At 50.9% G+C, this 13903-nt stretch overlaps 1 protein-coding gene across 1 annotated transcript; it reads right to left on the reverse strand.

Annotated features, from left to right (window-relative positions):
* Nucleotides 1-8937: 8937 nt before the first annotated feature.
* DLX5 (distal-less homeobox 5) lies at nucleotides 8938-13269 on the reverse strand. Its single transcript, XM_042927583.1, has 3 exons — nucleotides 12809-13269; nucleotides 10693-10877; nucleotides 8938-9599 (listed from the first exon to the last, which is right to left on the reverse strand). Exons 1-3 carry the CDS (start codon nucleotides 13161-13163, stop codon nucleotides 9270-9272), a joined length of 870 nt encoding a protein of 289 aa, XP_042783517.1. The 5' UTR covers nucleotides 13164-13269; the 3' UTR covers nucleotides 8938-9269.
* Between the last annotated feature and the right edge of the window lie 634 nt (nucleotides 13270-13903).

Consider the following 13903-nt stretch of genomic DNA (forward strand, 5'->3'; position numbering starts at 1 on the left):
TACAGTCGTGCAAAAGGACAGTCACTATAATTAGACACAAAGCAAAGACTACTTACCAATATACCCGTTCCTTTTTTTGTTGAGCAACTTCCACGCTCAGTCAGTCTCAGAATGGTTTAAAACCGATCAGTCTTGTCATTTTCTAGCATTCGCATTGTTACATTAGGAAAAATGTTTTCTTTTCTTTTTTCCCCCTTCCTACTGTGAAACTTTGGGTTCGTAGCTCCCCAGGATCAATTCTGAACAAAGCCTCCAGCTGCAGTGCCATCCAATTTGAAGCAGACATTGGGGACAATTTAAGGTTTTTATCCACAAGAAGGTTTTTTTCCATTCTCTTAAATGCAGCCATAATTAGAGTAATTTTTCATGTAGCCCGCTGATTACAGCGTTTTTACCGTCAAAGATAATTACCTGTAATTTTCTTCCACTTTTAATACTAAAAAGCCATCTTTATTTAGATTCAGGAACAGGAAAGGCGAAACAAAAGAGGGAAATTATTCTGTTATTCATACACAAATTGCAGAGACGTAGGACCTAAAATTGAAAATTAACCAAAATTATAATGCTGAAAAGAATGGAAGAGGCTGCAGAAGTACAGCTGGTAGTGGGGCTTTGCTGAATTATTCAAATTACGTTAGAGAAAAAGCTACCCTACATCGAAACCAACACTAATTTTTCTTAAAAAAAAAATCTACCAGACGCATGCCAAACCACTGTGAGTGCATGGAATTCTGAAACCTAGCAAATGCATTTTAACACGTTGAAGGTGTTGTCATGATGCGCCTGTAACGACCTCTCTATCTCTTAACATGAGTTTAATTATACAAGAAATTCTGCAAAGAGGTCCTCCCAAGAACTGTCCTTGGAATTGGGCTTCCTCTGGGTCCTTTGAACATGAAGGGTTAATATTTTCGCTCTTAGTAAGTGTTGACCCCATAGTAAACCGATGAGAGAGAGAGAGACAGAGAGAGAGAGAGAGAGAGAGAGAGAGAGAGAGAGAGAGAGAGAAATTGGTGGGAGGGGCGTGGTGGGTAAAAGGCATCGCCCCGTCGCGATGCCTACTACGCCTCCCCACGCTCAAACTTCCGCGGAGTTGGTGTTCTAGAGCCTCGTTCTGACCATATTTTCCAGGTAAAAAAAGAACGAGAGAACAATAGCTGCGGGGGTGCGGGTGAGGGGGGAAATGTCTCCCCGGCGCCAATAAGCATCTCATTATCTTTTGACACAATTTAGCCTAAAGGTCCCCGCCGCCGGAGAAAGGCCTTTCTGTACAGGGGTGAGGGAGCCGAAGACGTCTCAGGCTCCTGCACTTAACATCTGTAGCTGCTTCCAAATCTCTACTGGGTCAGGAAACAGCGTCATCTATAGATAGAACAGCACCGCTTCTGGTTAGAGTCTTCCTTGGTGCGTTCCTAAATCGGACTGGTTCCTTAGCTCCACAGCTCGGTTCTGCGTCTCAGCCAATCGTGCCCCTCCAACCCCAAGGTCGCAGCGTTTGGGACCCGCAGGCAATAGCTGTAAGAACCGCATCCCGCCCCTCCCCCTCTCCTCCCCCCCTTCCCCCATCAGCTTGAGGCAAAGGCCTTGCAAAGCAGCCCTGAGGGGTTTCAGAGGCCAGTTATTCCGGAAACTTTCTCCCAAGTGGAGGAAAATGTCGAGGGGGCTATACAGTCTAGAGATTCAGACTACACCTGCCGTTGCTAATGTCTGCATATTTGTGATACCAAAGGAGCATTGTGGCGAGCTCCCTTTGCTCTCCCGACGCTCCAAAACTGAAAATCATCGTCAAATGTAAAGACCTTAAATTCGCGTATGACTAGCTTTGAATAACAATTTTCAAATAGATCTTAGCTCGGAATCTCCAGTCGGCTCCCTCCACACCTTATAGAAACCTGGTCTCTTTCTCAGTCTCCAGTCACAAGCTGCACCAAATACATCAACAGCACAGAAAGACAAAAAGGCACAAGAGTTCTTAAGGATCCCATTCTCACCCGAATCCTTTTACTCACCAGAACGACAACACTTTTACTGTTAAAGGGGGAAAAAAGATCAGAATTGAAAAATCTAATAAAGCAAAGTTGCAGTCTAAAATAAATCACAACAGCAATACATATAGCTTGGAAAGTGTGAGAATAGAAATATGAACTGTGCCTTGAAGTATGGAAGAAATAAAAACTTACCACCAGTGAATATCTCTTAAGCAATGATCGGGGTCTAGAAATCTATACTGAACAGAAGCAGAGGAGAATATTTGTCTGAGTCTCAGGGCAGAAGCTCTTTCTCTATATTCTTGGTTGAGTGAGCACATCCAGGTGTGAAATTGTTTGCACACCCCAGCACCTCTTATATTGCCAGCAAAATTAGCTGTTATTACTGTCACTGTTTAGTGATGGTTAGCGTGATACAAAAAAAAAAAAAAAAAAAAAAAACTGCTGTAATCAAGACCTGGCGCATCTTTGCAAATTACAGATAATTGTAAACGTCCAGATTATGATAATAGCATCCTAATCCAGCCTGCAATATAATTATTACAGAGTGTTACATCTGAAACTGTCCAGTAGGGCTAATTCAGCCATTATTTAGACCCTATTTTTGCACTGCAAATGGGTTGCTGAGTTGAAAATGTACGATTGTAATTTCACAGGGCACTCAATGAGTAATGGTATAGGAAGAGGAAAATACAAAAGTGAAATGTGAACAGTAGCGATCAAATCAAACCCTGAAGGACAAAAGACTGTTTGATTCATATGGAAAAAGAAGAGCGGGAATTAAGAAAATAGCAAATCAGTGGTCTGAAGCATTACGTGTACAAATCTTCAATATGTGTAGGGCTGATGTGTTTGCAAGGGTTGCTGTATGTGCTTCTGCTGGAGTCTGAAATTATCTTTCTTTCTTTTTCTTTCTTTCTTTCTTTCTTTCTTTCTCGTTCATTCTTTCTTTCTAAACCTCCTGTCTTTCCCCCCTCTCTGCTAAAGCATTTCCTTGCTTAAAAAAGAAAAGTGCTCTTCTCCTAAGCAAAGAATATTTGTCAGTTTCACCATTGTTTCCACTAATGCTGCCTCAGAGTGTGCCTGTCACTTGTTTATGAACATTTGCTTAAATGAATTTGCAATCTCTCTTGTTGTCAGAGCAAAATGCCCTGGGTGCTTGTAAGTGTTCCTGAGCTCCATCTCCATTCTCTTTCACTGTGAACAAGTCACTGAGAGGCCTAAAGGATATTAGCAGAAACCGTATTAATTGCTGCTAATTAAATAAAGCCGGCTGGGAAGCTGTCTCCTCTATTTGGCTAGGCTGGCTATCGGCTTTAATCCTATCATTAACTTTTATTAATTACCCCCTCCCCCCGTATAAACTAGTCCAGCTGCTTCTATTGCTATATGTCACTGATATGTTTCTTTCTGCATTCCAGTAAGTCCAGTATTTTTGATAAAGGACTATTCTTGCTCCCAGACATGGTTGTAAAAGAGCAAGGTCAGTCTCCTTAAAACACGGAAGGACTCCAGAGAGGGAGTATGAAACATAGAGCAAAAGAGTATGGAGAGAGGCTGGGGTACTCTGCTGGTCCAGAGTGAAAGAGAACCCAGGGTTCTAGCTGGCTTCCAGGAGGGTGAGCCCTCCTTGGTTGAAACTTCTGGAGTCTAGTTCTGGTTCTTGGTGGGGATGTCCTGGTCAGGACCCTTATATCTCCAAGACCTCAGTTTTCTCACCAGGAGTGCAGAGAATTTCCTGAGCCTCTCTTCCAGCCTCTATAACAGTATATGATGATTCTCCCTCCTCCTACCACCTCACAGCCCTAGGAGCTGCCCAACCAGAGCCACCCTCCAGTGGCAAGCAGACTTCCTAGCGCCTATGAATTTAAGGGCAAAAATGAAATGTTCCTTGTTTAGTGACCCCTGTTTATAGATGAAAGCTGAGTCCATATTCTGCCTCTTCGCCTACCCCTAATATCCCACCTTGCAAATGGCAAGTGGCCAAAACAGTCCTTGGATGACAATAAGCTTCCAGTGGCAGATTTCTGTCTTCTCACCTTTGCAAGCAAAAAAAAAAAAAAAAAAAAAAAAAACACTTAAAAAAATCATAGCTTGGGAACTGTTTATAGCCCTTCACCCCCACTCACTTCTTTAAAAAATACATTAGACTGTGAATTGTGGAGATAGAATCATTACTGAAACTTGGAGAGTGTGTGTGTGTGTGTGTGTGTGTGTATTGATGTTATGAAACCATTTTTCCCCCTTCCTGTGGGAAAGGTCGTAATGTGTGGTATTTCACGGTTTTATATAAATCTTGGTTTAGGATGTGGAACAGACTCAATAATATATGCACTTTTGGCAGAGACTCCTTCGGACCCCCACCAATCAGAAGTAAATAAGAAGTCCCAGCGAACAAAAGAACAGAAACATTAATCGCTGCAAAACAAAATTCTTATATCCTTTAAAGACAGATTCATGTAAATTCCCCCGGTTCCTATCTTCAGTGTTAGAGCGCGACCTATAAAACAGGTTATTACATTTCAGCTGGCAACCCTGGATGATTGAAGGGGAAGCCTCCCCCCCCCCCCACCCCCGCCCCTCCTTAGTAGATACACTGTATACTTTCTGCCCCTTACCACAGGGGAACCTAAAGCTTGTCAAATGCAAAAGAAAACGCAGATGGGGCGGGGTGGGGGGGCGGCAGGGCTGCGTAGAAAAATATTTAGCCAATCCCACATGTGCTACCGCTATTTGGGCTGTTTTCGAGGCCCAGAGTTCGCTGTGCCTCTGAAAAAAACCAAGTACAGTATGCAAGGACCGCAGGCAACTTCGGAACAAGAGTGGAGGGCGGGAGCGAGTAGCAGCGCCCCCTCCCCAACCTCACCCGAGGCGGAAGCCTCCACCCAGCCGCTGTGGCAGGGGGGTGCTTTAGGCTGGAGGAGAGGGGTGACCGCAGGCGGATCCGCCGTCGTGGCGCGCTTCCCAGAGGTGCCGGAGGGCGTCTGCCCTCAGGGCGTGCCTCTGGAGAGGACCAGAGAGCTCCGGGTTGGCGAGATCCCAGTGGCCAGTGGGAGGCGCGCGATCCAAGGGGTTGCGGGGACGAGGCGGGGAGGGTGCTGGTTGGGTAGTCCTAAAGGTCCTCTCCTCGAATAAAAGGAAGGACTGATGGAGGGCGGGGGTCAGGGGCAATGTTCCAGGAGGCATCCCTTGCACTTCGGGCGGGGGAGATCAGGAGACCCAATGGTATCAAGGCCGGAGTAAACTGTTGGGCGCGCCGGGAGGAGGCGAGCACCGCCAGGCCTTGGCGCGCCGTGGGCGACTCCCAGGACTGCGCGGCCAGGACGCCGCGAGCCGTGGGGCATCCAGTGGGATCAAAGGAGCCAACGGAGTCCAGCCGGCGCGTCTGGGATTGTGGGATGAGGGGCGGGAGAGAAAGGATTGGCATGGGCGGGGAGATCCTGGCCTGGCTATGGTCCCCAGGAGGGGGTGTGTGCGTGTGTTTGGTGTGCGGGTCAACATGCTCTTGCCGGAGGCCGAGACCTGGGTGGATCTGAGTGTGGGTCGACAGGCTCCCGGCTGGGTGCCCCAAGAAGGAGGGAGGAAGAAGGAGATGGAGAGGGGGAGGGGAGAGAGAGAGAGAGAGAGAGAGAGAGAGAGAGAGAGATCAAGGGCAGCGAGGTCTGCGGGTTCCTCTGTGTGTGTGTCTCAGGCCCTGTGGCTCAGCACTGGAGCCGCCTGGCACCCACAGGAATGCGGCTTCTCCCGGCTCCCCAAGCCGCCCCCTGTTCCACAAGGAGGTGGCCGCCAGGAAAAAGGGGGGGAAAAGGGCAGAAATCCGCGTAAGAGCTTCAAACAAAGACCAATTTATCTGATCTTTTACAGGAGGGCCCAGGAGGCGGAGAGGGCACCAAGGAATCGCACTGGCCCTGCCGGCATGCCCCGGGCCTCCTGGGCTTTGTAAGGAGGACCGAAAATAGGCGTAGAGGCTCGGGAGTATGGTGGGGATGGTGAAGAGGCCCACGAAAAAGAAAATTAAATCTTGGGGGTGGGCTTAACATCTTGGGAGCACTAGATTGAAAGCTAGGCAAGTGGGGACCAGAAGGGGCAGACAGAAGCCCCGGAGAGGTGGGTCAGGCATACTGCAAATAATGGTGGGGAGTAGTGCACGTTTGTATTAGATACAGGAATAAACAATAAAGAGAAAGAGGGAAGGTGGGAGGAAGGGCAAGGGAGAGAAACATCACACAGATATTTTTAGACTTTGCTCAAGATCTGTTATTTTTACATCCTTGGGCGCAGGACTGCAGGGAGTTAAATTCTCCTGGGAGAATCCCCATGGTGCCAGGGAAAACCCGCTGCAGAATGGTTTGCCAGAATATTTTTGTCCATGGCTCCCAGACCAAGTTAAAAAAAAAAAAAAACACACCAACAACCGCTCGAGAGAAGAGGCTATTGCGAGTGGAAGAAGTGAGATTAGCACACGGAAAGCAATCCTGAAACCAAGCCTGTCCGCGCTATGCCTGCCGGTGTCGCAGCGACAGACTAATGTCCTTAAAAGCAAGCAGCGTCAAGGCTGGAGGTGGAAGGGTGGTCCTTAAAGAAGAGCTTCTCTCTTCTTTCCCGGGAAAAATCCGAACTCACCCTTCTCTCAGCTTGACCATCTAGGTGACTGGGGATGTAGGGAAGGGATCCCCTTTAGAAGCCAGGAATGGAGGTGGGGAGATAACAGGGAAGGCTAGAAAAACATCAGCCCTCTCCGTGTGCAGAAAAGGAAGGAGCATCTTCCACGCACATTCCCTCCACTCTCAGGCGGCCAGTGGATGGGAAATGCTAGAGGCGGACAGTAGGTGCGCCCCCTCCAGCCTCCCGAAACACGCACTCGAGGGCCCAGGGGAAAGTCCGTCTGCTGCTCTCGGATCGACGGCGGCGCAGGTTTCTCGAAGCCGGTTTCCCGGGTTATAAAGCGCCGGCTTCCGTGTAAAGGAAACTCAAAATCTTTACAAAAGAAGAAAGCAAAGTAGGAAGTATATCCCTCCACCCCTTCCCCACCATCCTCCCCTTCTCTGCCAGTGCAAAAAACAAAGTGGGGTTTCCTAGGCTTGCCCCCAGGTGCGTCGCCACCCGGAACTTCTTGCAAGAAAGGAGGGCTGGAGGGGAATGCAGAGGAGGAAAAGCAGCGGCAAGAAAAGCGGCCGCGCGGCTTGGGGATGGCGGAGGAGGAGGGGTCCACAGCCCTGGCCTGGGCCAAGGTGCTGCCCCGGGGTCCCGGCAGGGTGCGCAAGAAGACTATTGAGATTCCCACCGAGGCCCAAGCCGTGGCAAGTGGGCAGGCTAGAAATGAAAGGAATCGAGGAGATGGGGAGGAGAGGAAAGGAGAGGGAGAGAGAAGGAGAAAAAGCGAACACACAGGTAAATTCCCCTCCGGGCACGTAGCGTGCCTTTTCAGGTCTAGTTTCCCAACCCTGGAAGAACCTTCTCAGAAATCCTCAGATGACAGGATGTAATTTTTTATGTGATAATCTCCAACCCTCCCCCCACTTAAGAAGACTCTTTTGTCACATTTATTGCTGCCGACTTCTTAGCTGTAAAATATATCGTACGCATCTTGTAATTCCCAACATAGGATTTCCCTTGGTATCCTGAGGAAACAGAGTCAGGCGTACTAAACGACAGTCAAAAAGATGCCCACAAGTCAGGCCGGAGAGCACAGCTCTAGACCAGGCTGCATCTCTGGTCACAGTGTGGATGTCTCTGTGCAGGGCCACTGGGAGAAGGATGGGACACAGGCCAAAGTTGCTACAAGTCCTTCCTCTCTGGCCCTAAGAAGGCTTCACAAAGGAGAAATCCCTGCAAACAGATTCAATTTCCCATCGTTTGGAACCTGCTTTGCCACTGTTTTATGTAAAAGCAAAGCAGAAAGAGCTCCTTAGTGAAAAAACCAGAGTGGTAAAGAGGATGGAGGAAAAAAAAATATTTATAATATTATCTCACACGAGATGAAATCAAAACCGGGCCAAAATGCTTTCATTCCTTTCCTCCACTCTGCAGTTCCCTCTCTTGGCAGAAGAAATGACCCCCCCCCCCCATGCCCTGCTTGCCTTACTGATTTAGGTTTATCATTGTTCTCAAGCCCTGTGATCCTTTCCTCTCTGAAAGAGCTGAAATAAATTTTTAATCATACACCAAGGCGTCCAAGACCCTACCATTTGCCATGCTGCAAATATTTCAAATTAAAAAAAAAACTGTAATAGGAAGGAAAATTTCTTCTTGTTGTTCAATAATTTCTCTCCTCCTCCTTCTTCTTGCCCTTCTCCTTCTTCTTGCCCTTCTTCTTCTTCTTCTTCTTCTTCTTCTTCTTCTTCTTCTTCTTCTTTTCTTCTTCTTCTCTCCTCCTCCTCCTCCACCTCCTCCTCCTCATCTCTGGAAGCTCCCATTAGAAGGGATTGTAATTTGTCTAATTGCTCTGCCAATACACAGAGGCTGTTTTTTTTTTGGGGGGGGGGTGGGGTTCTCCATGATAATTGCTTTGAGCTTAGAATTCAGAGTGATTATTGATGGATTTCTGCTTTTTGACTCACACACAGGGTGGGAGGACCAGATTTAGATTCCAGCATTACTTTCTACCTGAAACAATTTGGGGTAAAACTTAAAATTATCTAAATGTTTTTGTGGTTAGGCAAAAAAACAAAAACAAAAACAAAAAAAAACAAAACCCCACCTAAATATATATTTTATGGCAGGACTATAAACAGGCCACATATGTATATAAACACATAAAGTACAGCACCCAACACATACACGTGTACAGCTTTGCATCCATGCAGCCCCCAATTTCTGTTTTCCTTTTTGCCTGGATTGGATCCTGCAGAGTTGGCCTTCCTTTAATTGCCTGCATAAAACGTCACTAGCCGATTATAAGGAGGGCAAAAGGAGTATTTTTTAGAAACATTTTGCTTTCATGGTCGAAATAATTTTATTTATCCAGAATATACAGTTTAATTCCTCTATCTACACTTATTTACATGGTTAAAATAACATTGAAAAAAAGTCTTTTGAAAAGTTGAGGTCATAGATTTCAAGGCACCATTGATAGTGTCCACAGTTGCGCAAAAAAGTTCGTCAGTAAAAAAAAGAGGGGCTGGGGATCCTTTGAAATGCAATAACTTACATGCAAAAAAGCTTTACACATGAATCTTTTTTGTTTCCATTTTCCAACCTTCCCCAAATGAATTCCTTTCTTTATGACTCTCTAAAACAGCAAAACACAGCAGTCCCAAAAAGAGAGCAAGAGCAAGCCGCCTAATAGAGTGTCCCGGAGGCCAGCGCCAGTGGGTGCTGTAAGGAGCCAGGAGGCGGCAGGTGGGAATTGATTGAGCTGGCCGCGCTCGGGTACCAGGAAGCCGAGTTCTCCAGGTAGCTGGACGCGGGGGACTGGTTGGAGGTCGGAGGGTGGGCATGAGGGTGGTGGCTGAGCGAGCGGGACGAGCCCTGGGGCTCCCACACCGCCGGAGACTGCGGCGAGTTACACGCCATGGGGTCGCTGGAGCTGGGGCTGTGCTCCGGGGGCATCTCCCCGTTTTTCATTATCTTCTTGATCTTGGATCTTTTGTTCTGAAACCAGATTTTCACCTGGGTGGGGGAACAAAGGCACACGTTACCGGGTCACTCAGAGGCCGCCCGCGCCTTCCCCAGAGCGGCGACTGGAGGCATCTTGGGCCTCCAAGTGGCCCGGACCTGGCGTCTCCCTGTGGCTCGCGGCCTAAAGTCAGGGGGCCGAGCAGGAGGCCAAGTCCGGATCAGGGGCCCGAGAGGACACCCTGACCGGCTAGGCGCTCACCCGCCGCCGCAAGGGCGTGACTCGGAGGCCGCGGTTTGTAGTTTTTGTTCGCGCGGGGGGAGGGAGGCGCGAAGGTCCCCGCGGCGTGCGCCCACGTGTGGGCCTGCGCCGTGCGCGCGAAACGCTGCGCCGCGAAGGTCTCCAAAACAATGGCTCGAGAGCCGCGCGAGGGCCTTGGGGCTGGCTGTGTGCGCGCGAGTGTGGAGGGAAAGGAGCGGTGTCCCCATCTCCCGCCCAATTCCCTCCACTCCCTCCTCAGCTTCCAAAGGTCAGAATGCGCCTGCAGCTCTGGGCGGCGATTCGAACATTCTTCATTTTTTTTTAATAGGCCCCAGCAGGGTTGCAGTGGGGGTGAAGGGAATGGGACAAGCAGGGGATGATATCCCCCTCACCACAGCGCCCCCTCCCCTCCCCCCCCTCCACTTTGAGACCCTCTAGCTGCTATGGCCGAAAGCTCCGCAGGAGCGGGGCGTGACCTTTCAGCTTTCCTGCCGGAGGCGACCTTCACTGCCCGGGACCAACGCGAAGCCGCCGGGCCGGCTCACCCCCAGAGGCTCTGCACTGTGAAGAGGACCAATTTCTCAAGGCCGTGAGAGTGTCCTAGAAATGACCCTCCCCTTGTTTCCCATCTAGGAAATCGGCCCCTCGCCCCTGGAGGCCCGAAGCGAGGGGTGGGGGGGGGGTGAGCGACGTCTCCATCCCGTCCCCACAGTCGCACGGCGGCGACACCGGCCGGGCTCGTGGAGGTAAGGGCTGGGGGCCGTGTCTCTCTGTCTGCGAGTTTCTGGCGGGTGCTATCCAGTCGGTTCCAGCCCGTCAGGACGGAACCGCGCGGCCCAGCAGGCAGCCGAGGCGGGGCTCCGGCCGGGCCGCCGGCGGATTTACCTGCGTTTGCGTCAGTCCTAGCGAGGCGGCCAGCTCCGCGCGTTCGGGCAGGGCGAGGTACTGAGTCTTCTGAAACCTTCTCTGCAACGCGGCCAGCTGAAAGCTGGAATAAATAGTCCTGGGTTTACGAACTTTCTTTGGTTTGCCATTCACCATCCTCACCTCGGGCTCGGCCACTTCTTTCTCTAAATAATCAAAACAGACTCGGTTAGAGTTTGTCGACAGTGTTTCGTTTACAGAACCCTCAAATACAGTCCTTAGGGGTTTTGTTTATTTGTGTTGTTTTGTTCTGTTTACCACGCAGTCTTCCATCCCCGTGGCACCTCCTTTGCTTAACAAGACCCAGAGAAATATGCCCCTCTCCGAAACCGTGGAAAAGCCAGGTGGTTTGATTAATTCCCTACTCTGTTCATTCAGGTTCTTGTGGGCTTGTGCAGAGCTCTTTGTACAGCACAGCTCCCTTCTTGGAGTCTGGGATTTAGCCCTTGCAGCCGTTCCTGTTGCACCCTGACCTGTTGTTACGCCCACCCTGTGCTCACCCTCGTTTTTGGGGCGAGCGTGGCCAGCCCCTCCTGGGGCTTCAAGGGAAGGCCCTGGGCCTTGACATCCCCCCCCCCCCTCCGCCCCGCTACTTCTGTCGGCGTCTGTTCGGGCGCCCGCAGAGACCAGACGCTTGGGCAGGGAAGACGCTAACCGAGGTCTCCAAAGTTCAAAGACCCACAAGCAAACTATGCTCCTTCAATTCAGCAGCAAAAGGTCCAGGCCGCTGCAGACAGAGGGCCGATTATGCAGCCCCCATAATCTCCCTGCAGATCTGCGAGGGCACAGATGTGTCTGGTTTCTTTTACAAATAGACTTAATAAGTTCTTGGCCAAAAGAAAAAAAAAATCTTTCACTTATGCACGAAATAAAGAGACACTGAAAGGAACGAAGACATACCACCCCCTGGGCTCTCTTTTAAAATTTAGTAAGAGTCACACATTGAAAAGGATTGGGTGCTGGGGTGTTTTCGTAGGAAAGGGGCGGCAGGTCAGGACGAATTTCTCAAAGTCGTGAATATATTTGGGGGGGGGGGCGCGGGAAGACTTTCTGAAAGCCTGTCTTACAAACATACCCTGGGGCCACAAGTCCCCTTTCCGAAAAGTACCACCTTATCAAAAGTACCATCTCTGCAAGGGGTGGAGAACCTTTCCCCTGTGTGTGTGTGTGTGTGTGTGTGTGTGTGTGTGTGTGTGTGTGTGTGTGTGTGTGGCAAGCTCCTGGGAGAGAGGAAAGGGTGGAGAATGAGAGCTGTGGTCTCTATTCTGCCAAAGAAGGGGATTCTAATATTAGCAGGATTATTAATGTGCTAGTGGGAAGAGATCAAACCCAACCAGCAAAACCTCTCCAAGGAGACCTCATGCCTCTCTTACCGCCCAAGCTAACCCTCTTCAACTCTCCAACTAAGTTTCAAGGCGAAAAGAGAGGAGGTGGGGAAGAGGAAGAGAAATTGTACGCACCCCTTAGCAACCCTCCTCCACCCTTAAATGCCTTTTTGTTTTTGGAAATGCCCTGGATAAACCACAAGGCTCTCTGCGCGTTCTTCCTCTGGCGGGCTGCAGCTCCCCAGTCCTCAACCCCCACCCCGCGCGCCCAGGGCACCGACACCACGCTGGCTCGTGGCTGCTCTCAGACTAATCCCGACAGAGTCTTTGAGGCAGCCTTCCACTCCCACTCGCACCAACCGAGCACGCTCACCAACAATTCCAACGACTAACCTCCCCTTTATTACGCAAACGCCACTCAGGCTGCTTGATTCTTTCTTCTCTCCACCCCTAGCCCCTTTGCAGCCTAGTTGGCTTCCAGACCAGGCAAGTTGGGAATCCAGAAACTTGAGGGCCCCCCACCCCCAGGTGCCGGAGTGGAGGATTCTATTAAGGAGGATTCTTCTAAGAATCCCTAAAATGCTGGCCCAGGAGAATCTCTCTTGGTTGCAGAGTCCAGGCCCCCCTCCCTTCTGCCGGGCGCGCCCCCACTGTAGTGGTTGTCGCGGGCCCCAATCTCCCACCCCACTTCGCGCCTCTGGAGTTCTGGCTGCCCCTGTATCTGCCCCCATCCCGCCCCCCCCCCTCCCTACCTGGCTGGCTGGTGGCGCTCGGGACGCGGTTGTAAGCGCCGCCGTACTGGTGGTAGGGGCTGGCGTAGCTGTAGTCGGCGTAAGCTTTGGCGGGGTAGCTGCCGGCGGAGCCGTTCACGCCATGGTACTGGTACTGGTAGGGGTTGAGCGCTTTGCCGTAGGAAGCCGAGGTAGGAGAGCAGTAGCCGTGTGGGGCTCCCCCCGTGGGACTGTAGTAGTCGGAATCGGTGGCCGACGACTCGGGCAAAGTTGGCGATTCCTGAGACGGATGGTGCATGGCTGCGGACGTCTGGAACGGAGCTTGGAAGTCGCCGGATCGGATGCTGGGGACCCTTCTGTCAAACACTCCTGTCATCGCTCACAGGCGGCGGCTGTCCTTGCTGCTGTGGCGGCGGCTGCTGCCCGAGTTGGCTGTGGGGCTGCTCTGGTCTAAGCAGACATGGCTGTGGGAGCGAGGGAGGAGGAGGAAGAGGAGGAGGAGGAGAAAAGGAGGAGGCGGCGGCGGCGGCGAGGAGGAGGCTGGGAGTCGTGGAGGCTCTGTCTCCGGCTGGCTGACTGATGGCTGAGGCGCAGCACAGCCTTGGTTAAATCCTTAATTGCGCGCTTACGCACAGCGGGGTGGATCGGGTTCCATTGGCCAGGGCCTCGGGAGCAGCAGCAACACCCTAACTCGTCCAACTAGTTTTAGCACAACAAAGCATTGCTTAAAAAAGAGGGAGAAAAAAATGGAGGGGGTGGGGAGGAGTGTGTGTGTGTGTGTGTGTGTGTGTGTGTGTGCGCGCGCGCTCGCGCGCGCGCGGGGGGGGGGGGGGCGCACGCGTGTGTGTTGTTGTTGCTTGTTGGGGGAGGGTGTCTCAGACAATCTGTTTTCAGTGAATACCAAAGACAACGCAGGAGCCCCAACACCCAGCTCGGTAATGTCTGGAGACAATGTGTTCCAATCAGCAGCCTCGGAAAGTGCACATGTTTGGGGGATGAGGTCGGCGATGGTCTTTCCTTGTTCCCTACCTCCCCACTCCTGTGGCTTGCAACTGGGGCTTGTGTGGAACTGAAGGCTGATGTTGAAATGAGGAATCAAAGCAGGGTATGGGGGGA

Source organism: Panthera leo, chromosome A2 (assembly GCF_018350215.1).
Source record: "Panthera leo isolate Ple1 chromosome A2, P.leo_Ple1_pat1.1, whole genome shotgun sequence".
Classification (NCBI taxonomy): domain Eukaryota; kingdom Metazoa; phylum Chordata; class Mammalia; order Carnivora; family Felidae; genus Panthera; species Panthera leo.